Here is a 27358-nt window from a genome sequence, read left to right as displayed (position 1 = left end):
GACGTGTGGCGTGTCAGGTGGGGACAAAGTAGTAACTCAGACTTTGTATCCAGGGCCTCCATAGCTAAAACACTGAGAGAACACCAGTTGTAGCAGGCTCTGTTAACAGTCCCCAATAGATGTCAGCAAACTCTTTCCCCATGGGTAGCAACAGCAGATGCTGTTCCTTCCCTGAGAAGCCCATCAGTGACATACTCTTGGTCGACAACCCAGAAGCTGATGGTTGTCCGGTAATAGCGGAATATGTGGCTCCAGTGTCCACTAAAAAGTTAAAGTAGTCATTTCCCACTTTCGCTGGCAGCAGGGGGTCTGCATTACTCATGCTGCTTGGGTCATCCTCGGGTGTGTGAATATTGTCCATAGGAAGAGTTATCCCCATGCTGGGGGTACTGACCTTGTGGAGGTGGGATTATGTTAGGATTTGGTGGCACCACGCTGGGCTGACCTAACGGTGGGGTGAAACAGCCCACAAAGTCACGTGCCCAATGTCCGAGGTAACCACAGTTGTAGCAGATTGTGATGGGTGCTCTCGCAGGTCCGCCATGTCCGTCCCGTGCTCTCAGTTCTCTGTTCCATCCTCCACGCCCACACTGACTACCAAACTGCCACCTGCTTCCACGTCCAGGACCGGAAGACCTGTAATTATATGGAGGATAGAGAGAAGAAAGAGGTAAGCCTCCTCTTTGGAGTGACTTAGACTGAGGTTACATTGTTGGGGTGTAGCTCCAGAAGATCCACCTGCTGATACCATCTCATGTTCAGTCTTTTCCTTTTTCTTACTTAATTTATGTTTAGCTTCCAGTAACTGCAATGTTAGTAACTGATCTTGTAATTATGTATTCCTTCGGATGCTGTTTTGGGTCCATGTCAAACCTAGGAACAGCTGCAGGGGTGGATAAGGGAAAATGCTCTCTAACTGCTTTTCCCCAAGTAAGAAATTACTAAAGACAATGAGGTTTCATCTGGCATGCTGAACGTTCAATCATAATTTTCAATATCATCCGCAGTAGAGGCGGGCACACAACATGGCTCTAAATTCATCCAGTGCCAGTTCCGTGCCTTTGGTCAAATTATCCAATTCAGCAAGCCACAATCTACCACCAGTAGCAATGCTGGGCAGTTAATCCACCAGGGATTGCACATCACCAAATGAATAAGTAACATATTTCTCTGCCCTAGAATATTTTGTAACAAGGGCATCTGCGGCCTAGTGTGACTTTGAGAACATGATTGCATAAGATGAATACTTTGGGATCTGTCCTTTAAATAATAATAATTATAATAATAGAATTTGTATATATAATGCATATAATGCAATATAAAATATCAAATTGCTACAATAGCAGGGGGTTAAAAACAGTTCCCAAAGTGTAATAAAAAAAAAACACAATAAAACACCATAAAAGCGAGACTTCCGGGTCAACGCTGCAACAAGATGGCCGCATAAAAACAGGCTCATCCGTGTCGGTAATTTAAACTCTCCCCCTCTCTTAACTCAGAAGAATATTAGAACCCTAGGCAAAATCACTTAGAGGGGGAAGATGCCGAAAACCAACAAGACCGAAAAGAAAACCTCCCGACGACCAGTCGGGAGATGCTAGTGAAGACGATGCTAATGCTACCTCAAAGAAAGCTGGCGTCGACTCACAACAATACACTCTGTTGGAGAGTATCAAGACGCTTTCGAAAGACTTAAGAGAGTTTAAAAACGAAATGAAACACGATATAGAAGAACTCAAAGAAGACGTAAAGGCTACGATGAAAGAAGACCTCAACAGATTCAGGGAAGAAATGATGCGCAAGCTGCAGAACCAGAAGGGTAACATCACCGAGGCACAGACACGAATAGCTGACCTGGAAACTGCGTGCTTGGAAATGAAAAATGAGCTGCTTGAGACATTAGAAATAAATAAAGCTATGAACGACAAACTTGTGGATTTGGAGAGTCAAAGCCGGAGAAACAATCTTCGTATCTACGGAGTTCCGGAAGGAAAAGAAGATAGATTGGTCTCCGATTTTGTCACTGATTTGCTAACTAAACAGCTGAAGCTATCAGACGGAAGTGATCTCCGGATACAACGAGCCCGCCGAGCATTGGCACCCACGCCGCCTCCCAAAACAGCCCCGAGATCTATAATTGTGAACTTTCTACAATTCAACACAAAAGAGATGATTCTAAAGAAAGCCTGGGAACAGAAAGTGGAGATGGATGGCAAACGCCTTTATTTTGATAACGATTATGCTTCAGATGTCATGGAAAGACGCAAAGCATACGGCCCGTTAAAGGCAGCCTTGAAACAGAAAGGTATTAGATTCCAGACACCAAGATGAGAATCTTCTGGGACTCGGGGGTACGGACTTATGAGAATGCGGACGAAACAGCGTCGGATATGATTAAGAGAGGCTTCAATTTGACCTGGGCTCCAAAAGAAAACAAGTTAATATTGGCCAAGGAGAGGCTGGACTCGCTGCTGCGATGGAAACGGATCAACAACATCGAGACAGGTCAACGTGCGAGGGAGAAGCTTACTGAGTTCAGACGCGCGGACCAGTGACTCTGAGCTTGAATCACAGGAGGAGGTTCGTACAACCACAAGAAATTACCGACTTTTCCAGCCTGATTTAAACCAGTTCTGGATATTAGTCTCCCTTCTGTTACCAAAACTATACGTTATGGGTCTTTTGATAAATAATTATCCAATTACCGAACGGAATAAATGTTGTAACGTTCACCAAATGTTGGACTTATCTAGTACAAGTAGACCCCAGGCTACTACTAGAGAGGGCCTCCACCTTAGTGTGGCGTTCTGCCCTCTGCCCACCAGCAGGGACCATGAGGGATGTCACCACACATCCCTACCTTTGGAAGCTTCTGTTCTATTTGTTCATTCATGTTCTAATAACCTAATCTAAATAATGGTTGATGACATCAAGATTGTTTCGTTGAATGTGAACGGTTTGAACAATCCTATAAAACGCAAAAAGATTTTAACTAAAATGCGTAAAGAAAAAGCACAGATAATCTATTTACAGGAAACGCACCTGTCTAAACAGGAACATGAAAAGCTTAGGGGCTTTGGCTACTCCAATAAATTTTATAGTTCATTCAGACATGGAAACAAAAGAGGAATTTCAATTCTAATTCACAACTCGGTGAAATTTGACTGCAGTCATGATCTGTCAGACAAAGAAGGCAGATATGTGATAGTGAAGGGGACTCTTGAAAATATTAAGGTAACACTAGTCAATGTCTACAATCCTCCAAATGCCAACATATAATTTCTTACTAATCTTCTCAGTAAAATAATAACAGAAACAGAGGGAATACTGATCTGGGGTGGGTATTTCAATATTGTATTGAACACGAAGCTTGATTCAACTAATTATAAAAAACAGCAAACTTCATCCACAAAAAAATTTAAATTAGCACTTGAAGAGTTTGGATTTGTTGACGTCTGGAGGGAATTGAACCCTAATATAAAAGATTATACCCATTACTCAGCACCCAATAAAAGTTACTCCAGAATTGATTACCTTTTCATGAATAAAGCTGATTTATATATGTCAAGATTTGTTTACCGAAGAACTCGGGACTAAAGTTTAAGAGTTTTTATTTAAAGGAAGTGTGCTGGATGGCGGATGATGAAGACCGGAGGTTCAGGGCTGCAGAAGGTCAGGGATGTAGGTGATGGCAGGAGCTGACAGCCCGGAGTGAGAAAGAGTCACGACTATCCAGGCATCAGGGAAAGCTTAGTACTGCTCGGCTAGCAGGCCCCGTAGCCACAACAGGTTATCAGTTCGTTGGAGACACCAGGGCACAGAGCTGAGCTTCTTCAGGGCGGCTAGTCAGGTTATCAGAACTTGAGAGACACCAGGGCACAGAGCTGAGCTTCTCCAGGGCGGCTAGTCAGGTTAGCAGAACTCTGGCTAATTGACTGGTAAATGATTATCCGGTGTGACTGACTGCTGAAGAGGTAAATAAAGTCAAACCTAACCCAAAAGAGATGAAAAAATGAAAATAACAGAAAAACAAAGCCAAACCAAAACTCAACCATAACATTACCTCCCCCCCAAGGCCGGACTCCGGACGGCCTAAAATCAAACAAAACAAACTACAAAGTGACCGAACCAGGGTGGGTGGAGGGAAGGCAGGATGGCGGGCTAGGGTCAAAACCAAGCTGATCTAACCTGGGTGGGTGGAGGGAAGGTAGGATGGTGGGCTAAAATCAAACCAAAACTACCCACTAGGGCGAACTAAAAGGGGGTTTCTAACAACCCCTGGTAAACCAAACAAAGGGCATCTAACAGATGTTGGCAGGCGAACATCGCCACAAGGCAGAACAGGCGAACATCGCCACAAGGCAGAACAGGCGAACATCGCCACAAGGCAGAACAGGCGTACGACAACGCCACAAGGCAGAACAGGCGTACGACAACGCCAGAGGGAAGAACAGGCGTACGACAACGCCAGAGGGAAGAACAGGCGTACGACAACGCCAGAGGGAAAAACAGGCGTACGACAACGCCAGAGGGAAGAACAGGCATACGACAACGCCAGAGGGAAGGAACGGGCGTACTTAACGCCAAAGGGAAGGAACGGGCGTACTCAACGCCAAAGGGAAGGAACGGGCGTACTTAACGCCAAAGGGAAAAACGCCGGGGCGTGAGGAAAACGCCGGGGCTTGGGGAAGAGAACGTCGGGATGTGAGGAAAGCAGGAACATCTAAAACGCCTAGGAACAAGAACGGAGGGCGTACTTACATGCCGGGGGAACCGAGAACAGAGGGCGTCCTAACACGCCGGGGAACCGAGAACAGAGGGCGTCCTAACACGCCGGGGAACCGAGAACAGAGGGCGTCCTAACACGCCGGGGAACCGAGAACAGAGCGCGTCCTAACACGCCGGGGAACCGAAAACAGAGCGCGTCTAAACACGCCGGGAACACTAAATCTAAACGCTAGAAATCTAAACACCAGGGAACCAAGAAACCTAAACACCAGGAGTCTGGGGATGTCCTAACACGCCGGGAACACTAAATCTAAACGCCAGGAATCTAAACACCAGGGAAACAGGAACAAAGGGCATCCTAATACACCAGGAAACAAGAGCGGAGGGCGTCCTAAAACGCCAGGAGACAAAGGGCGTTCTAACACGCCGGAAAAACACGAAATCTACAGGGGTCAGAGGGCGTCCTAACACGCCAGGAAACAAAAATACCAGGAACTAAGGGCGTTTAAATTCCGGAGAATGGAGGGCGTCAAACACGCCAGGGGACTAAGAGCTAGGGGGCCAAAACAAAACTAAGAAGCGCTGGGAAACTAAAGATCTAAACCAAAAACTAGAAAACCAGGCCTGAACTAACCTATAGAACAAAACCAGAAGAACTAGGGTAGGGATAACAAAAGAAAAACCGAAGCAAAAAACTAGAAAATCAAAATAAAACTACAAAAAACTAGGAAAAAGAGCAAGACGTACAAGAGAAAAAAAAACTATAAAACTAATGCAAAAACCAAAACAAAGAAACTAGGACAGGAACGGGTAAACTATTGTAACACTAGATAACTAAAGCTAGAACAAAAAACAAAAACTAAGAGAACAAGGCAAAAACTAGGATTCTAAAGCAAACAGAAATAACCAAAGCAAAAACCGGAAGACTATAGGCAAACCTGGAACACCAGAACAGTGGTGGAAAAACAAACGAAAATAGAAACTCAAGTACTCTAAGAAAAAACAAAGAACCCCCTAAATAACTCTAAAAACCCCAAAAATCCTAAGTAAACCAAAACTGAAATCGGGCCCCAAAAATAACAGAAGGCACTGGCCTTAAGGGCTCAGGCAAGAACGGCTGCTAAGCAAAAAAGAAAAAGTGTTCGTGGAGGTCGTCCTGGACGAGGCAGGCGGCGGAGCAGCATCGCCCGACTAAACCCTCGAAGAGGGCGGCCCCGACGAGGCAAAGTCAAGCGGCCCGGAGACCGCAGTCGGCGGCTCCGGCCGAACAGAGAAGTCAGAGACGGGCGCCGTGGTGGACGGCCCCGACGAGGCAGAGTCGAGCGGCTCGAAGTCCGCAGTCTGCGGCTCCGGCCAAACAGAGAAGTCAGAGGCGGGCGCCGTGGTGGACGGCCCCGACGTGGCAGAGTCGAGCGGCTCGAAGTCCGCAGTCTGCGGCTCCGGCCAAACAGAAAAGTCAGAGACGGGCGCCGTGGTGGACGGCCCCGACGAGGCAGAATCGAGCGGCTCGGAGTCCGCAATCTGTGGCTCTGGCCGAACAAATCAGTCGGAGGCGGTGCCAAGCTACAGGTCTCGGCGGAAACCGAGGTCAGAGGCAGGTCCTCCTGGACCTCCTCACGAGGCTTGGGTGGAGGCAGGTCCTCCTGGACCTCCTCACGAGGCTTGGGCAGAGGCAGGTCCTCCCGGACCTCCTCACGGGACTTGGGCGGAGGCAGGTCCTCCCGGACCTCCTCACGGGACTTGGGCGGAGGCAGGTCCTCCCGGACCTCCTCACGGGACTTGGGCGGAGGCAGGTCCTCCTGGACCTCCTCACGGGACTTGGGCGGAGGCAGGTCCTCCTGGACCTCCTCACGGGACTTGGGCGGAGGCAGGTCCTCCTGGACCTCCTCACGGGACTTGGGCGGAGGCAGGTCCTCCTGGACCTCCTCACAGGACTTGGGCTGAGGCAAAGCGGCTCCCTCGGAGGCCTCGGGCTGAGGCAAAGCGGCTCCCTCGGAGACCTTGGGATCATCCTCGTCGGCCGGCGGATCTATTTTCTTGGCGGCCGGCAGAGCGGAGCATTCAGTGGTTGGCAGAGCAGATCCTTCAGCGGCCGGCAGAGCGGAGATTACGGTGGCCGGCAGAGCGGAGTTTTCTGGTGGAGGCGGAACCATCTCCTCGGCTACTTCAGGCAGTGACGAGCAACAGGCTTCGGAGGGCGGCGGCACAGGGCTACAGGCTTCAGCGGACGCCGAGGTTGGAGGCGGATCCTCCTCTTGAGCCTTGACGGACCCTCCGCGCTGGTGGTTCTGCTGTCTTCGCCGGGAGGGGACAGATGAGGAATCTGGGGCAATCTCGGGGGTGGCAGCTGGCCAGCAGGGCAGAAGGTCGTCTCGGTCACCGTAGTAGAACTCCCACAGCTGGCTCTCCTTAATGCATGGGGCTCTGCTAGGTGGAACGATGAGCCTCACTCGGGGGGCCAGCTGCGAGTCATGGAGGTGATGACCGAGACGTCGAGAGGCTGATCGGCTTCCCTCCCTGGGCTCCGAGGTAGCCGTAACAACGCCCACGTGGACCACCAGGGGAGTGGAATCAGCCCGGATCGTTGGCGTAGGGTCCCGGGCAGAAGCCATCTTGGCATATCTCTCCTTCATCTGGCATTCGCACATCTGCACATATGCGAGGATCTCCGGGTTGTCAACCCCTGCAGGTAAGCCCCATGTGGTTCCTGAGTTCATCTTTGGACTGGGCCGTACTGTCAAGATTTGTTTACCGAAGAACTCAGGAAGCGCACACGGGACTAAAGTTTAAGAGTTTTTATTTAAAGGAAGTGTGCTGGATGGCGGATGATGAAGACCGGAGGTTCAGGGCTGCAGAAGGTCAGGGATGTAGGTGATGGCAGGAGCTGACGGCCCGGAGTGAGAGAGAGTCACGACTATCCAGGCAGCAGGGAAAGCTTAGTACTGCTCGGCTAGCAGGCCCCGTAGCCACAACAGATTAGCAGTTCGTTGGAGACACCAGGGCACAGAGCTGAGCTTCTCCAGGGCGGCTAGTCAGGTTAGCAGAATTTAGGAGACACCAGAGCACAGAGCAGAGCCTTTCCAGGATGGCTAGTCCAGTTAGCAGTTCTCTGGAGACACTAGGACACAGAGCAGAACTTCTCCAGGGACAAACAGCAAAGTAAGAGTCTATAGAAAACTGGCAGGACTAACCTTAAACAAGAAAAACAAATCTTCCAAGGCAAAAATAGGGACTGGCATGGAGAGGTGTGGAATGATGACGGCCCAGTGCTGAACTGAAGGCAGAGGGAGGTTTAAATAGAGCGCTTCACAGGTGGAACAAGGGTCTGGCTAATTGACTGGTAAATGATTATCAGGTGTGACTGACTGCTGAGGAGGTGAAGTGAAAATTGACAGAAAATAACTGATGACTGAAAACTAACAATAAATAAAGTCAAACCTAACCCAAAAGAGATGAAAAAATGAAAATAACAGAAAAACAAAGCCAAACCAAAACTCAACCATAACAATATAAAGTAAAGGAATGTAAAATAGAAGAAACAAGTACATCTGACCACTCTTCCCTAATATTAAAACTTAATTTACCTTCCAGAAAACGTAAAACAGCATGGCGATTAAATGTAGGCATATTGAACTACAAAACAATCAAAGCTGAAATTTCCCATGAGATAAAAACTTACATAGAAGAGAATGATGATGGACAGGTTAATCCGGCAATACTTTGGGACGCGCTTAAGGCAGTACTAAGAGGAAAATTGATTTCAAAAACTGTGGCCTTTAAGAAATCCAGAGCGGAAGCATATGATAAAGACAGAGCTAAATTAATAGAATTAGAAAAACAACACAAATTAACTCAAGATCCCAACCTGTTTACTAAGATAAAAGAATTAAGAAACAACATTGATAAAACACTTACATACGAAATTGAAAAGAAATTGAAATTTATAAGACAATCATATCCTGAAGTCAGATTCAAAGGAAATAAACGACTGGCAAAGAAACTGAAAAAAAACAACTGTCAGATAGAAATATCTACAAATTAAAGGATGGTGATACAAATCAAATGACACACGACCCTGCAACTATTGAGGACATGTTTAGGACGTACTATCAGAGACTATATAGTCAACCTCCTTCCGCTGAAGATGGACAGACAAAAATCTTCTTGGATTCACTTGACCTGCCCTCAATTGGAGAAACCCAAAACAAACTTCTCACCTCTCACATAACAAAAATAGAAATACAAAAAGCAATTAATAAATTAAAAAACGGTAAAACACCAGGTAGCGATGGATTGCCATCCGAGTGGTATAAATCGTTCAGTGAAGATCTTCTACCGCTACTAGAAAAATCATTTAATTATACTTTGGAACATGCAGTGCTTCCTCCATCCTGGAGAGAAGCAATTATAACAGCCATTCCAAAAAAGAGGAAAAGTGAGACATGCTCCGACTACAGACCTATATCTATTCTAAACGTGGATTATAAAATTTATACCTCAATATTAGCAAACCGATTCGATCAATTCATTGGAGATATCATAGACGAGGACCAAACAGGATTTATTAGAGGTCGCCAAACGCGAAATAATATCAGGAGAGCACTTCACATCATAGACCATATTCAAAATAAAAATATAAAAGCTGTTTTGATCAGTCTTGATGCAGAGAAAGCTTTTGACAGCGTAAGCTGGAACTTCTTATATAAAACACTTGAAAAATGTGGCTTTAATGAAAAGGCTGTACAATGTGTAAGGACCTTATACCAATCTCCAGTGGCCAGAATCAAGATTAACGGAAATCTAACTGACAATATAAGACTGGAGCGTTCCACACGCCAGGGCTGTTGTTTATCACCAACATTATTCGCAATCTATATTGAACCACTGGCACAACACTTAAGACAACATAAGGAACTCATGGGTATTGATATACATAATGAAATTCATACAATAAGCTTGTTTGCAGATGATGTAATCTGCTATTTATCAAACCCGGAAAATTCACTGCCTTGTCTGATCAAACAGTTAGAAATATTTGGCTTCTATTCAGGATATAAATTAAATTTGAAAAAGACACAGGTTTTGACATTTGGTTATTCACCTTCAGAAAAGATTCGTAAACAATATAATTTAAATTGGAACTCTACTATGATGACATACCTAGGAGTACAATTAACAAAAAATATAGATGACTTATATAAAGCTAACTTTATTAGAATGGACCAAGAAATTAAAAGGGACATTAGAAGGTGGGACGCTTTAACACTAGATTTCAGTTCTAGAATCGAAACCATTAAAACAAACATATTACCAAGGTTATTATACCTCTTCATGGCACTACCTATAGAAATCCCGGACGGACAGTTTAAAACTTGGAACAGGATTATATCCAGATTCATATGGAACGCGAAAAGACCCAGAATAAAATTTGTAACTTTACAATTACCAAAAGAGAAAGGGGGTATGGCACTACCGGACCTTAGAGAATATTACCAGGCTGCCCAAATAACTCCCATAATAAATATAAGTGACATAAATTACGAGGCGAAATGGAAAAATATCGAACAAAAAGTCCACGGAAGAGAACTGCGGAGTATCATTGGAGATGTAGAGACCATTAAGAATACACTTGAGAAAGTTAATGCTATTACCAGTTTTACCCTGGGCAAATGGTTACAAATAATCCGGAAATGTAAATTAGAGGAACAATTGGGTTTGATTCAGTGGCCAGACTACAACAAATATTTTACACAGGACCTAAGATTTAAACAGTGGACAGAAAGAGGTTTTACAGCATTATGTGTATTCCTTAAAGATGGGCACTTTAAAAGTTTCTAGGAACTACAACAAGAATTTACCCTTGGAACTCAAGATCATTTTAGATATCTACAATTAAGGGACTTCTATAACAAAGAAGTAAAACACAGAGTAGACCAAAAGGAAAATGGAATTGTCAAAATGTTAATGGAGACTTATAAAGGGAAAAAATATAGAACAGTGTCCCTGATCTATAAATATCTGTTGGAAAACAGAGGCTCTAACACTCCAGATATTCGACCAATCGTCTTCCGTTATCTGAATTCCCAATTCCTTTTCCCATTTTGTTTTAATATCTAGAGGACCCAAACCACGACATCCTCTTCCAGAATTTGGAGAGAACACTGTTGGAAAAATATAATCAGATTTTTTATAACACCTAAAATTATCAGTAAATTTAAATCTACTGTTCAACCTTGTTGGAGAAATTGTGGAGCATCTAATGTTAACCATGCACATATTTTCTGGCTCTGTTCTAAAATGACTCAGTTCTGGAACGAAATACACAGAAAGATTGTAACAATATTAGGTTACACAGTACCTAACACCGGTTTGGTTCTATATCTAGGCCTTTTGGACAACGTTGTTCTTAATAATGACTGCTATTTGTTTAAAATCCTGTCGGTGGCTGCCAAAAAGGTAATAACCAGGAAGTGGGGCCAATCCGATCCCCCCACCACAAAGGAATGGATACAGACTGTGAACACATTATATGAGACGGAGGTTCTAACACATAGACTGAGAACACAGGAAGAAAAATGTCAAGCTAAATGGGAAAAATGGACAAGCTTCACATCAACTTTACACGACAAACTTGGGTTATGAAGGATGCCCCTGATCTTTGGGATATAGGAATAAGAGTTTCCCCCTAGTATGTTTGTTTTGTTGGTTCTATATTTTCTTATCTTTTGTATTGTTTTGACTGCCTTATGTCTGTATTCTAAAAAGCTCAATAAAAATAAAGTTATAAAAAAAACACACCATAAAAGCTAAATTGAAATCATAAGTATCAAAAAGCTGTTTGAAATACGAATGGCTTCAGGTGCTTTTTGAACACCTCCACACCTTGTGGGGCCCTCATGGATCTTCAATCCTGTTGGGAGAGGGAGGGACAAAGTTTGGTGATGTTTTTGAGATGGAGGAAGGAGACTTTCCAGAGGTGGCGGATATGGGTACAAATGTGAGATGTGAGTCAAGTCTGACTCCAAGGTTTGTAACTGAGGTAGACAGGGAAATGTGATGACCAATAATTGGTATACTGGTGAGGAAGGAGGACTGGGTTTGATGTGGGGTGCCAATCAGGATGGCTTTGATTTTGCTGCTGTTTAATTGAAGGAAGTTGTCAGACATCCATGTCTCCATGTCATATAGTCATACGTCAGTTTTGGAGTTATCCTCAGATGAAGTAACTGATGTTGAAGAATTTATGACAAATGTTACTGGTTTGAATCGCTCTACTGCAGAAGTTGAAATTGCAGAGCAGCAGAGATCAACAGGAACAGAACGTATGAGGAGAAAACTGCTGTTATCCGCCCACATCTGAAAAAGCCCTCACTTGACCCCAAAATCTTGGTTCATTACAGATCCATATCAAACCTGTCGTTTTTGTCCAAAGTTCTGGAAAAAACTGTTGCAGCCCAACTCCATGATCATCCATCCATCCATCCATCCATCCATTGTCTTCCACTTATCCGGGGTCGGGTCGCGGGGTAGCAGCTTCAGTAAGGAGGCCCAGACGTCCTTCTCCCCAGCCACTTGGGCCAGCTCCTCCGGGGGGATCCCAAGGCATTCCCAGGCCAGCCGAGAAACATAGTCCCTCCGGCGTGTCCTGGGTCTCCATCTGGGTCTCCTCCCAGACCAGATGCCCGAGCCACCTCAATTGGCTCCTCTGGACGTGGATCATCTTCACATCCATAACCTATATGAAAAATTTCAGTCTGGTTTTCGAGCAGCACACAGCACAGACACAGCCCTGGTCCACGTCATGAATTATCTACTTATGACGGAAGACCAGGGCTCACCATCTCTCCTCCCCATGCTCGACTTGTCGGCCGCCTTTGACACCGTGGATCACAACATCCGTCTCCAGTCTGTGATAGGCCTCTCTGGAACCACACTAAGTTGGGTCCAGTCATACTTCACAGACAGGACAGAGTACATAGCTTAAGTACAGTCCCGTTCATCTCCCCACATAGTTAGATGTGGAGTGCCACAAGGGTCTGTCCTCGGTCCGACCCTTTTCACCATCTACCTACAACTCCTTGTTCATATCATCCATAAACACAAAGTTTCATTATACTGCTATGCAGACAATACACAATTATACATAAAAATGGACTCCACAGTCCCCTCAGCTCTGCTGTCTGCATTTCAGGTCTGCCTGGAGGAGATAAGGACATTGCGTTGTTATGTGCCTTAGAACTGGGTCAGCTCATTGTCTTTCAGCAATTACAGTCTGACTAAACTGAGGGATTACAGTGATGCTGTAGTGATCGGAATATGAGGACCCAAAATTCGAGCCAGACAAGAAAGTATTTGTAAAGAGGATTTATTAATGGACAGGTAGGGAATGGAACCGGGATGACAGACTGACATGTAAGATGAACTGAGCAAGACATAGCTTGTGGTCAAAAACCGTCCTAGGTCAAAAACCGAGCAGACAGAGGTGGAGAACAGCCAGAGCAGAATCCGGACACAGAGTCAGTTAACAGATGAAGGTTCAAAGACAGGCTGACCTGCTGGACTAGGACAAGTAGGCTCAATGGTCAGAATACAGTCCAAAAACAATACACAGGCAAGCAGGTTTAGCAGGCAGGGATCAGGCAAACTCAGATTATCCTAAAACAGGCTAGGTCTGGTACATGGGTAAACAGGCAGGAACAGGCAGGAAAAACAGATTCAGGGATCAGGCTGGCTCACAATCTTAACAGGCAATTTTTGTCTAATCAACAGGTCAGTCAGAGAAGAGAACCGCTGGATAGAACTCACTGAATGGTTTGTAATGATCTGGCAGGAGTGAGTCAGGTATAGATAGAGGACTAGACAGGTGACCGGAGTTAAGCAGTAATTGCGGGTGACAGGTGACGGGGGTGTGGCTAAACTAAAGCAGAACCTAAACCTAAGACAGAACCCAAAACTAACACTAAGAAAGAACACAAATTATGACAGATAAAGGAATTACACCATCTGATAATATCCAGACTCAAATCCAGTACAGATAACCATTTGTACTGAATAACCAGGCAAGGTTACACAGATTCCTGAACAACCTGGAAGTGGGATCCTGTTCAAGGCCCCCTCTTTGGTCTGATGAAGCTGCCTGAGTTTTGCTGTGAACCAAGGTTTTTGGTTATTATACATGAGGAAGGTTTTAGTTCAGTGGCTGTGGCCTCAAATACGCTCCACTTGGTACAGTCAAAGCAGGCCTGTAACTCCAGCTTTTCACACTCTACAAAGCGTAATCCGGAGGCAGTCAATTTCAGGGTCCAATCCATTACAAATAATACAAATGAAAATGTACTCCGTATTAAAGCTAGAGAAAATCTATCAGATTTCAACACAATTACACTTTTAAGAACAGAACCAGCTTCCATTACCAAGTTTGCCAATCAAAGCAAAATTATTTGCCAATCAAATTCAAAAATGAATACTGGCACTTGCTTCATACATTTACCAATAAGAGTCACAGTATTTTTAAATCTCTTTTAGGAAGTACTACAAACGTTTGAGGCAGTCCTTCTCCCAGCTTTGGGCTGTGATGCTAATAACTAGGAACACGATTAAGAGACACCATTGGAAAAAGGTAAGTGGGACAAAGAAGCCACTCTCTCCCGCTATGTCCATGACAAAGTTCATGACAGCCTTCAGTTTTCTGTTTTTATAATGCCATAAATCTTCATTCTGTTTTTTTTCCGAGCGCTGAGACAGTGGCTCAGCTTTTCTACTAAGTTTTCTATATATTTTATCTTGTTTTATCTACCTCTAGTTGTGTGTGTGATCTAGTTTTTTGTCTTCTCTATTCTCAACATGGAACTAACCGTTTGTGGTCAGTTTTGCTGCTCATCCTATTCCATTGTTTATACCAGCAATCAGTTTCTATTCCTCGCTAAAAAACCAGGCACAGCAGCAACAGCTTGGCCAAAATCCCCCTGGAGATAAGGAGAAAGAGTTGGGGGAGACAGGCAAGGAGAAGCTGACATACCTGGAGGAAGAGACCTGGACACATTTCCTTCCATCATCAAGGGAAATGTAAAATAAATCACAAATAAAGTGGAGAAGCTAACCGTGCTAACAAGACACCAGAGACTGTATAGAGAGGCTAGCTTGCTGATGCTAACCGAGACCTGGCTAACAGACCAAATCCCAGACTCCAATATTCACATGGATGGCTTCAATCTGACAAGAGCAGAGAGAACAAGGGACAGTGGTAAGAAGCGAGGAGGGGCTCTGACTATGTTTGTCAGTAACAGATGGTGCAGCTGATGACATGTTACAATTCAAGACACAGTTTGCACTAAGGATATTGAGCTGCTAGCTGTTGGGGTCAGGCCTTATATCATCCCTAGAGAGTTTTCACATGTGATTGCAACATGTGTCCCTGTTTGCAAATCTTGAAGCCACCTGCGATGACATCCACACCGTTTTGAGCCGATTGCAAACTAAATATCCACCGGCCCTTTTAACTGATCTTAGGGGACTTTATCATGAATCCTTGTCTTCCAGCCTGCCCACCTTTATACAATATGTTACCTGTAAAACTAAAGACAATGAATTACTTGACTTCCTGTATGTAAATCGCAAAAAGGCATACAGTTAATCACTCTTCCTTCCCCTGGGGTGCTCGTATAACAACTTGGTTTTCTTCCTGCCTGTATATAAACCCCTTGTGCATAGAGAACCAGTTGTAACAAGCACAGTGAGGAATAATTTGGAGGAGTCAGAAGAACCCTTAATAGCCTACTTCAGCTCCACTGTGTGGGATGAGCTATGTGATCCTCATGGATAGGACAATGATGAAATAACATGATGCATGAAAGGCTGCATAAAGTTCTTTGTGCACTTGTGCCCCTTATGAAAGTTAGGTGTTTCTCAAACAGCAGCCCCTGGATAAACCCTGAGATATAATCCTTGCAAAAGGAGAAGTAGATGGGTTTCAGGTCAGGAAAGACAGAAGAACAGAGAGATGTAAAGAAAAAAATGAGGAGAAAGATCGGAGAAGGAAAACAATAACTACAGGATGAAAATGGACCAAACACTTAAAATTCATAAACTGTCTGATGCAACCTGCCACAGAGACATCATCAACCACTAAGTCATATAAACTGGGTTTATTAAACATTAGATCTCTGTCAGGAAAACCCTTTAAATTAATGACTTCATAATTGACAATAATCTTGATGTTATGTTTTTAACAGAAACATGGTTACATGAATCTAATGAAGAAGTTATACTAATGAAATCGACACCTCGAAACTAGAATTTTCTTTGTGAGAGCAGACAACAAAGGAAAGGTGGAGGAGTGGCAACATTGTTTAGTGATTCACTAAAGTGTAAAAAGGTGTTTTTGGGAAAATTAGTCTCTTTTGAACATCTGGTTCTCCAGGTAAAGAGCCCGGTACGAACTATGTTTCTGAATGTTTACAGGCCTCCTAACTCCACATGAAACTTTTTTAAGGATTTTAGTGACCTCCTCTCTGTAATATGTGTTAATTATGACTGTTTATTTATTGTGGGAGACTTCAACTTTCACATCGACAACCCTGAAGACAGAAGTGCAAAAGAACTGTGTGACACACTTAGAAACTTTAAGTTTAACTCAACATGTTAAACAGCTAATACACAAACAGGGACATATTTTAGACTTGATCATCACTAAAGGTCTAAAAATTTCACAGGTCAATGTAACTGATGTTGCCCTATCTGATCACTTTTCTGTTACCTTTGAAAGCATCATTACCAGTGACTCATTTAGTCAAAGGGACATCATAAGACAACGCACCTTTAAGGACAATTCCACAGAAACTTTTATCCAAGCTTACTCTGCTACTTCAACATTATGCTTATCCAAAATACTTGTCATATGTTGACGTTCATGCTGCCACACGTTCTCATTCATTACTTGCTTGGCTAGCAGCTGCTCTGTGAGGTAAATAGCTAGATCCAGTAGGTTAGATTGCACCATCTTTACTTCAACCGCTTCGAGCAGAAAACGTATTAATACTCTTTAAAAACAGACAACAAAAATTAAATTAACAAATGCGAAGGACACAAGACATGTATTTATATTAGGGCTGTCAAACGATTAAAACGATAGAATTTGAATCGATTAATCACATAATTAACTCGACATTAATTGCAAATTAATCACACATTTTATTCTTTTATTTCTGAAAGTGTAATAGCCTGTTTGGGCATTTTAATGTGCAATTTTGCAATAAATGACACTAATAAAATACATGCTTGTACAAAAAATATTTTTATTTTGTTATTTTTCAAGCACTTTTGAGAATTGGAATGAAAACATCCTAGTGCCAAATGTTAAACTCTGGACTATAATGGCTAAATGACTAATCATGACGCCCTGATGTTTACACAATATGTAAATTTGTAAATAAATACCTTGCCGATATATTTTTTTGCCTCTTAAACAAAGATAGACATGGTACTAGGCATATACATAAAAATTAATAAAGAAATTTCATTTCAATAAAGTCATAAGTTTTATTGCTCGTTTTTACTCTCTCTGAGCTTTGACACCAACAACAATATTTTTGCTTGCTGTTTATATCCATATTAATAGAGTTTAAGCCTGGAAAAAGGTTTTAAATTTCCAAGTCATTCCAGTCTTACACTTTGCTTGCAACTGGGCAGGAGCTTAGTACCCTGAAAGAGACTGTTTAGCAACTGTTTAGTAACTCCAGGTCCTTTGTTTGGCAATGTGATTCAGCCTTAGTTTGTCAAATACAGAGAAAACAAATTAACAAGCATTAAAATGCGGTTTATGGGTTGGGTTTCTGCAATGTTATCAGCGTGATAAAAACTCATCTTCTGAACCAAGGTCAGCTCAAAATGGTGATCTGCACCAAGTAATCTACTTTCAGCAGTTATCACCGGTTATTGCACCGTAAACTGCAGAAAATATGTGCAGAGTTGCTCTGTCTGCCTTTACTACCGTCGGCTCCTATGGCAGAGGGATATTTCAGATGGATACAAAATGTCTAGTGCAGGCAAGTCTCTTAATAAACGCTGATTCGTCACATATTTTAGAGCCCAAATAAGCGATTTCACTTTCAGAAACGTGCCCAAAAAAAACACAACCCGTGACTCATGAAATTTACAAGCGCCTTTAGAATAAAACAAGTCCAAAGTCGTATGAAATAAAAAGTCTGTGCAACAGTGAGCACGGGTCTGTTTTGCTGCAGTCTCTAGCTCTCTTGAAACTACGGAAAGCGCAGAGGATAAAAGAAACACAGTCCGGAGAGCACGGCGGGGAAAAAACATTAGGGAATGGTGTGTGTGTTTTGACACGCAATTAACGGCAACAAAAGAAAAATGTCAGTGTTGTGGTCTAACAAAGTTAACACATTAATAACGCGTTAAAACTGACAGCCCCAATTTAGATACATTTTTAAAAATCCATAATACTACTTATTCAGACCAGGGGGGGGGGGTGTACCCCCCCCCCCCCCCCCACCAGGGAATAAAAAATGAATGACCAGAGGGGGGGTAAATCCCTCCCAATCCCCCCCCCCCCCCCCCCCGGCAAATCGCAACCAGCATCTAAAGACAATTACAAGGTCGGCTTTCTATCACCTGAGGAACATTTCCAGGATTAAAGGACTGATGTCTCAGAAGGATCTGAAAAAATGTATCCATGCGTTTATATTTAGTAGAATTGATTACTGCAATGGTGTTTTCACAGGTCTGCCTAAAAAGTGGATCAGACAGCTGCAGCTGATCCAGAACGCTGCTGCCCGCGTCCTCACTAAGACCAAGAAAGTAGAGCACATAACCCCAGTTCTAAAGTCCCTTCACTGGCTCCCTGAATCTCAGAGAATAGACTTTAAAATACTTCTGTTAGAAGAGGAGCCCCGATGATGCCTTCTGCTGTCCTCACCACTCTCCTCACGTTTTTCTAGTCGGAGGCACTGCAGCCTCCACACCACACAGAGAGACAGCTGGACAGAATGCTCTCTATGGTGCTTCTATAGAAGGTCTTGAGGATGGGCGGGGGCAGGTGGGCTCTCCTCATCCTCTGCAGGAAGTACAGTCGTTTCTGTGCCCTCACCTCCACAGCTGAGCTGTTGATGAGCAGTGGAGCGTGGTGGGGCCAATGTGAACAGCAGGGGGCTCAGGACGCAGCCCCGAGGGAAGCCCGTGCTGAGGGTGAGGACATCAGAGGTGTTCTGTGCGACCCGGACCGACTGAGGTCTGTTGGTGAGGAAGTCTAGCAGCCAAACTTTAAACTTTATAATATCCACTCACAACAAACTCAATAACTGTTTACAACATGCAAATGGTTGCACAGGTTCTGATATGATCATGAATCATTTACACTGTCTCTCAGATGCAAAGGTACACTTGGACACACCTTACTGCCGCACTGTCACACATATTGTTCTGTAAGTGGGCTGTTTTTTTTGGTTTAACTTTAATATTTCATCTTTTTTACCTGAGTATTTACCTGAGCATTATCAATTATTTTGCAATATTTACTCTGCTATGTATTTTTACTTTTATATTGGCCTTTTTCATAACTCATTCTGTTGCTTTAGAGCTAACTTTAGATTAGATTAGATTTTTCTCTGACTAAAATTTATGTGTAACTCTCTGCCTGTTCCACTGTCATGCCTGAATTTCTCGTTTGTGGGACAGTAAAAGTTTTTCTATCTTTTATATAACACCAGTATATTGCTACTGACAAGCACATAGCACTCTAAGACCAAAGTTCCTTTCTCTCTTCTGATTTGTTCTGATTTTTTTCATCTAGCTTTTCTATTGCAATCGTTTTTTGAGTCCTTTGTATTCAACCTTTGCTTTCGCTTTTAGGGTCTGATTTCTTCTTACAAGATTCTGTATAAATAGATAAATTATGAGTAGCCTCGGAAAGACCAGTGTTGTATAGTAACAAAGTAAAAATACTTCACTACTGTACTTAAGTGTATTTTGGAGTACTTTATATTTTCCTCGAGAATAAAATATTTTGAGAACTTTCATTTTTACTTCACTATATTTTCGAACTTAATTGCATACTTTTACTCCGATACATTTTCAATGTTTGGTTTAGTTACTCGTTATGAGAGAGAGAGAGAGAGAGAGAGAGAGAGAGAGAGAGAGAGAGAGAGAGAGAGAGAGAGAGAGAGAGAGAGAGAGAGAGAGAGAGAGAGAGAGCGAGAGGGCGTCAGAGTCGGGACTTGTTCATCACCACCAACAGGATAAGAATCTGGTTCAGTAGTAAAGCAGGTTAAGTTAACCTTGTGGTATAGGTAGAGCATCTAATAGCAGAGCCGAGAGTCCTAATTTTCTTAACTAAATCATACCTGCAGGCATGCCCGCTGACGGGGGGGACAAAAGGGTTAATTGTCACCCCATTATTAACCAAACGGCCTGATAATGGTCTGATAGAGAGGGGGCCTAAAACTGACACTCTGACCATTAAAATACAGGCAGAAATAATTTTTCAGAAAATATTTGTGTGAAAAAAATGTAATATTAGAGTAACTAAATATACATATATATGCATTAGGTATATGTAATATGTTTTCTTTAAATAAGGGGCCATTAGAACTCCCCCCACCCCAACATAAAATGGTTTGACCATTAGGGCAACGGCTGGGTACAACTTTGAAAGTTCGTTCCGCTGCAAACTAAGAATCACAGGTGCACAGAAAGGAAGGAAAAGAGTAAAAGAGAAGATGACACCAAAGGCTTGAGGGATTTTATGAGTAAATATTTTTTTTAAACTGAGGATGAGTCAGGAACAGGTCTAGGAACGGAATTGCATAGGAATGATGCCCATCCAGAAACAGGTAAGAAGCAATTCGTTTATCAATGTGATTTTAAAGTATAGCATCCGCTTGCTAGTGTATGGGGGAAAAAACACCAGAAAGCAGAGAGAGGGCAGAGGTCCAGGTACAATCTGAAACAACCGACAGAGCGGAGCAGGAGAGCCAGCTGAGGCGGGGAGCTGGGGGGGCAGAGAGAGCCATCTCTAGCGATAACAGAGACAGTGCAGGTGGAGGGGCTTACTGCCCGACTGGATAGTCTGAGCATAGTCGCTCAGAGACAGATCACAGCGTTAATTTCAATGATCCCGCGTTATGGCCAACAAAAATGACTGATTCTGATTGAATGAATGTTGTGCGTTTAACGGCAAAAAGGAAGCCTTTCTCAGAGATGGCAAATGAACCGCCAGCAGATTCAGAGGGCAGAGAATTCCCAAAGTATCTAACATATTCTACCTCCTGCAGTGGAAGGGAAAAAATTGTTAGGGACCAATATACAGCAGGTCAAAAAAAGCCATATTTTGGCTGCAGTGCTTGCTGTTCTTTTATGACGAAAAGATCAACTAGTGCACTAAATTCAATAGATGGGTTAAAAATATCCAATATAAAATACAGAGATTTCCAGGGCATGAAGTATACAGTTAAGTTGACCTTTTTCTTGGTGTGCGTGCGTGCGTGCGTGCGTGCGTGCATGTGGTGGTGGCAGGTGTAAAGGGGGGGCCCAAAAAGATTGTGTTGTTGAATATCAAATTTAAAGATAACAGTCTTTAAATTTGTAGACTGTTGATTTATTTCAGCCTGAGGACTTGATGAGATTATGTTATGCAACTGTACCTCAAGTGTTAATGAACTAAAAAAGTTTTCTTCGTGTTTCTGGATCTCCTAATGGTGTTGAACACGCTCCTTGAATACCTATCAGTTTTCATTTTTGTGATTGCAAAGTAATGTTAATAGGGTCTTAATGTGGAAAAATGTTATAGTTTAAGCAATGTTATAAAACGAAATGATTTAAGGGGGTTCATTACAACATTGTGTACAAGAGAGAACAATTCTGATGTTAATATTCAATTCAATTTTATTTATATAGCGCCAAATCATGACACTTGTCATCTCAAGGCACTTTACAAAGTCAAAATCTATCATATTATACAGATTGGTCAAAATTACCTATATAAGGGAAGCAGTTGATTGCATCAAAGTCCCGACAAGCAGCATTCACTCCTGGAGAAGCGTAGAGCCACAGGGAGAGTCGTCTGCATTGTACATGGCTTTGCGGTAATCCCTCATACTGAGCAAGCATGAAGCGACAGTGGAAAGAAAAACTCCCCATTAATGGGAAGGAAAACCTCCAGCAACACAGGGCTCAGTATGAACGGTCATCTGCCTCGACCGACTGGGGTTACAGACGACAGAGCAGAGACACAACAAGACAGACGAAAAAAGCACAGAAGCAAACATTGATCCAGTAATCTGTTCTACATTAGATGGTAATAGCGGGTGATCTGTCTTCCCTGGATAATGTCACAGCTAAACGAACGTCAGAACAGGTGTACTTACTATGAAGAAAAAGAGAGAGAACAAAAAGTTAAAAGCTGAAATAACAACAAGCAATGCAAAACTGGAGAACAGTAGAAATCAGTAGAGTGAGAAAAATAGGCCCTGATGTCCTCCAGTAGCCTAAGCCTATAGCAGCATAACCATACAGGTAGCTCAGGGTAACATGAGCCACTCTGACTAGAAGCTTTGTCACAAAGGAAAGTTTTAAGATTAGTCTTAAAAGTAGACGGGGTGTCTGCCTCACGGACCAAAACTGGGAGTTGGTTCCACAGGAGAGGAGCCTGATAGCTAAAGGATCTGCCTCCCATTCTACTTTTAGAGACTCTAGGAACCACCAGCAGACCTGCAGTCTGAGAGCGAAGTGCACTGTTAGGAACATATGGGGGTAATCGGAGCTCTGATATATGATGGAGCTTGATTATTAAGGGCTTTATACGTTAGAAGAAGAATTTTAAATTCTATTCTTGATTTAACAGGAAGCCAATGGAGGGAAGCTAAAATTGGAGATCTTTGAAGAGTTTGCTCTTGTTCAGAGTAAAAAGCTTTTATACCAGGGATAGGAGAAAAAAGGAAATATTTACCAAACCCACACTAAGAACCAGCTACTTTTGGAAAGTCAAGTTGTTATGAAAGGAGACTCTCTGTTCTGTTATTGCTAGAGTCCAGCAAAAGCCCTTCAGAGTAAAAGAAAAATTATATATGCATGTTTATAAGCAAAATAGAGACATAGCGTAACTATACGTATTAGACAGTCAGAGGAGTTGCCAGTAAAAAAATAAATAAAATACTATTACTCTCCACTCCCTTGATTATAATAAAACCCATGTTTTATTTATTAATTACGGCATAAAATTACTGTCAGGCATTTGTTTTATAAAACAAAATAATGTATATGTAACAAAACCATTAGTGGGGGAAACTACTTCTGACAATCTAAAATAAAAACAAAAAATGATGTATCAAAACAATCTGAAAAAGAACACATTATTAAAACCATATTAATAAAAAAAATCATACATCAGAGATCTGATTGTACCATATGTTCGCTCTCAGACTGCAGGTCTACAGGTGGTTCCTAGCGTCTCTAAAAGTAGATTGGGAGGCAGATATTTTAGTTATTAGGCTTCTCTCCATTTTTCTTTTTAGTTCTATGCTGTGCACAAGGGAAAAACATAGTGGAAGGAAAGCCTTAAATGTAGACTCTAAAACCCTCTTTTTAATGAGGAAGGATAAGGAATGAGGGGTCTAGGCTGAAACCCCCAATGTTACAAGACCCTTAAGATGCCCCTTAAAATACACGTCAACATTGCTGTGTGACTAAATTGAGTATGTGCACCTAATTTCAAGTGCAAGGTGACGCAAAAGCCCCATGGCTGACTTAAATGCTGGCAGCTGAATAGTGACAGGGTAAACATAAAAGTCCTCATAAGTCCAAAATCAAACTAACAGAACCATAACTATGACACCCAGGCACATCCATGTCCCTGGCGCTGAAGAATCTTCTGACGGATAAACTCTGTCATATAACAGTCCTGAAGTATCCTCAATTATCAAGGTCGTCCGTAATGTTCTTTGTTTTATGAAAAATCCTTTTTAGGACTGTCATCTCTAGAGGTATATAGTACTTCAAAGTAGGACACTTCAGGGTCATGATCTAAAAATGTTTGTTCTCCAGGAACCGTTCCTCAGCGCCACCACTACCCTCCTCTTGTGTCTGCACCTGCTGACTCCACTTCCTTCTGTGGTACCCAACAATGTCATGGAAAGGCTGCCATTTCCTTGTCTGCAGCTGCAGTGGAGCTCAACCTATTCAGCTCTCCACCTGATTCAGACCCTTCTGGTTCTACTTGCTCCCACAGAAGTTGACACCATCAGTAACTAGGTTCCCCTTCCTCACTTGCAAGAGCGTTCATGGCTTTAGCCACAGCAGTGGAGTCCCCACTGTCATTGGCCCAGAAATGTCTGCCAGATCCAAAGCTATACATCCTATGCCATTGTCATCCTTGCCTGCACAATGCACATTGGTCCCGCTGGATAATCTCGGGGGGTGGTGGGATTGAGGTGGCAGCTGCGTGACCTGGTTTTTCTTCAACCTCTGCCAGGATTACCGTCATAATTTGCCATGCCAAAAAATTGTTTTAGCTCACTAATATTCTTAGGATTATCAGCTTTTTATATGGCTCTCACCTTGTCTGTAACTGGACAGAGCCCCTTACTTAGATTCTATGCCCCAGGTAGGTCACACTTGGTGCTAGACACAAACATATGCTGCATTTGGCAATGCCTCAGAGATGCCGGTGCAAAAACAGGAACAAGAGACCATCAGAAACACAAACTTGAGAAGCAGACGTCTTGGTGGCTGATGACGCTGGTGCCAGGCTCTAGGTCAGAAGCATCTGAAGAATCGTTTATGACCTGGCTGGCTTGACTCAGGCTGGAATCTGGCTGGCTTTAGCTTGACAAGCTAAATTGGCAAATTTAACAAAACTTAACCACATCAAAGAGGGTCTTGACAGGAAATCGCTACCAATTTCACTTATGGGTGTAATGATTGTAGGTGGTGAACCCAATATTCAGCAAAACAGAGTTGAACCAGATGCAGGTGGAACCAGACTTGAACAGAAAACGCCATGGCAGCAGAGCACCAGTGAAGGGATGCGACATTCTGGTGAGTGAAGCTGGTATGTGAAGGCACATGGACAGGTGAACAGAGTTGCCAGTACTGGCAGCAGGTGGAGCTGATCTGAGCTGACTGGAAACTGAGGTGTGGACAGAGCCGATTGGGTGGTGACAGATGACTGTTGGCTGAGGGAAGAGGAAACTAATTAGTCCACAACAAAGCAAACAAAACCCTGAATCATGACAATGGAAAGGGTTGCTTAAATTTAAATGATTGTTTTACCTAAAATTAATTGCTTATTCTCGATTATCCCCAATAAACCATAATTTGATTGGCTTAAATCTCTGAACTCCTCTATCTCTAAATTTCTTTGGAAAGATACCCCCCCCCACCCCTGTATCAGCTTAAAGACACTACAGAAGACTAAAGATAAAGTAGGACTAGATCTGCCTAACTTACATCACTACTTCTTAGAACATAGCCTACAATACATCTCAAAATGAAAACATGAACCCCTTAGTTGAGCCCTGGCTAGACACAGAACAGAAAATCTGTCATGATATCAAGATTTCTGATTTGCCGTTTAGTAGCTCAAATATAAAACGGCATGCATGCTTTAAAAATATCAACATCAGCTCTTCTCTGACCGCATGGTGGGAGTTTCTTAAAATGTTGGCGACATCAGTTATCCCATGCAGCCATACACCCATATGGAATAATCCTGACATCCTACAAAAAATATTATAAACTTTCCATATATTTGAAGAAACTGAGTTTATTTGAAGAAACTGAGTTTATTTATTTATTTGGTATTAGTAGAAATAAATTCTTAGAATATCAAAAAAATAAATCTATAATAAAAAAATAATTTAAGTTAATTTATGGTGGTTTAAAATTTCCAATAAATGTATTAGAGTTCCTGGATCTAACCCCCCCCCCCCCCCCCAAAAAATATAAATAAATAAATAAATAAATAAATTACAGTCTAAATTATACAGGACACTGTCTAAACTAGATTATTCAATATCTCTTTCTATTATGAAATGGTAAGGCAAGGCAAGGCAAATTTATTCATATAGCACAATTCAGTACAGAGACAATGCAAAGTGCTTTACATGATTAAAATATAGGAATAAAAGCAAGTAGGGATAGAATGTAGAAACAAAAAAGAACATTTAAAAACAGTAAAACAGTTTAACTTGAACATTCAAAGGCAATTTTAAACAAATGTGTTTTTAATCTCGATTTAAAGGAACTCAGGCTTTCCGCACTTTTACAGTTTTCTGGAAGTTTGTTCCAGATAAGTGGAGCGTAGGAACTAAATGCTGCTTCTCCGTGTTTGGTTCGTGTTCTAGGTATGCAGAGTAGGCTGGAGCCAGAAGACCTGAGTGGTCTGGATAGTTGATACACTGATAACAAGGCTGTGATGTATTTAGGTGCTAAGCCATTTAGGGATTTATAGACTAACAAAAGTATTTTAAAGTCTATTTTCTTAGATACAGGGAGCCAGTGTAGGGACTTTAGAACTGGGGCAATGTGCTCTACTTTCTTAGTCTTAGTGAGGACGCGGGCAGCAGCGTTCTGGATCAGCTGCAGCTGTCTGATCCACTTTTTAGGCAGACCTGTGAAAACACGTTGCAGTAATCTATTCTACTAAAAATAAACACATGGATTAGTTTTTCCAGATCCTGCTGAGACATTAGTCCTTTAATCCTGGAAATGTTGCTCAGGTGATAGAAAGCCAACCTTGTAATTGTCTTTAGATGCTTTTGAAGGTTCAGGTCTGAGTCCATAACTACTCCCAGGTTTCGGGCCTGATTAGTGGTTTTTAGCTGAAGCGACTGAAGCTGTGTGCTAACTTTTGATCTCTCCTCTATTGGTCCAAATGTTATTACTTCTGTTTTGTTTTTATTCAACTGAAGAAAATTTTGGCACATCCAGGCATTGATTTCTTCTAGGCATTTACTCAGTGCTTGAACTGGTTTATAGTCACCTGGTGACATGGTAAGAAGATTTATCAGTAAGCTTTGAACAAAACATCTGGGCTCAAATATGCTTAAGAACTTTCAAAATGACTAGAAAACCAAATTTACAACTAATACAACACAAAAGCTTTTACACAGTACACTATACTGGCCAAAGATGATTCAGGATGGGTTTTGCACAGTTTAATATCTGTTCACAGTGCACAAGCAACAGTCCTGACAATTATATAACACTACGGTTATGTACACCTGTTCAGAGGTTCTGGGTCCAGATATGTAAGGACTTGTCAAAGACCCTGAGATAAAAAATTTCACCGTCCCCTTCAGTTTCCTTGCTGGGTAACGTGGACGAAAGCACTTTGGAAAAAAATCTGTTTGCATGATTTTCACTGCCTTATGTATCGTAAAAAAAACTATCCTCATGAATTGGAAAAGCAAATAAATTCTCAGTATCAATCAGTATAGAGGTCTTTTATTGGATCATATTAGTCTCGAGACCGCATCTGCCTCTGTATCAGATTAATCTCTCTGGGCTGTTTTGAACTGCTCCAACACTTAGTGGTGATGGGGAGCTGTGGGATGCGTCCTGTAGGGTGTGCTGGCTGGTTCAGGGGGTGCCTGGGTCTTGGGGCTCTTGGGGTGCCCGG

The 27358-nt window shown here is 42.6% G+C and overlaps 1 protein-coding gene across 1 annotated transcript in view; it reads left to right on the top strand.

Annotated features, from left to right (window-relative positions):
* Window positions 1–27358, top strand: part of myo15b (myosin XVB) — a 456255-nt gene that overhangs the window by 228233 nt on the left and 200664 nt on the right. The window contains exon 17 of the mRNA XM_036133239.1: window positions 14254–14347. Within this exon, the coding sequence (XP_035989132.1) occupies window positions 14254–14347 (94 nt within the window). The remainder of the gene's footprint in view (window positions 1–14253; window positions 14348–27358) is intronic.

The sequence above is a fragment of the Fundulus heteroclitus genome, unplaced genomic scaffold, assembly GCF_011125445.2.
Source record: "Fundulus heteroclitus isolate FHET01 unplaced genomic scaffold, MU-UCD_Fhet_4.1 scaffold_59, whole genome shotgun sequence".
In the NCBI taxonomy this organism is placed as follows: domain Eukaryota; kingdom Metazoa; phylum Chordata; class Actinopteri; order Cyprinodontiformes; family Fundulidae; genus Fundulus; species Fundulus heteroclitus.
This window is presented reverse-complemented; position numbering and strand designations above follow the sequence as displayed.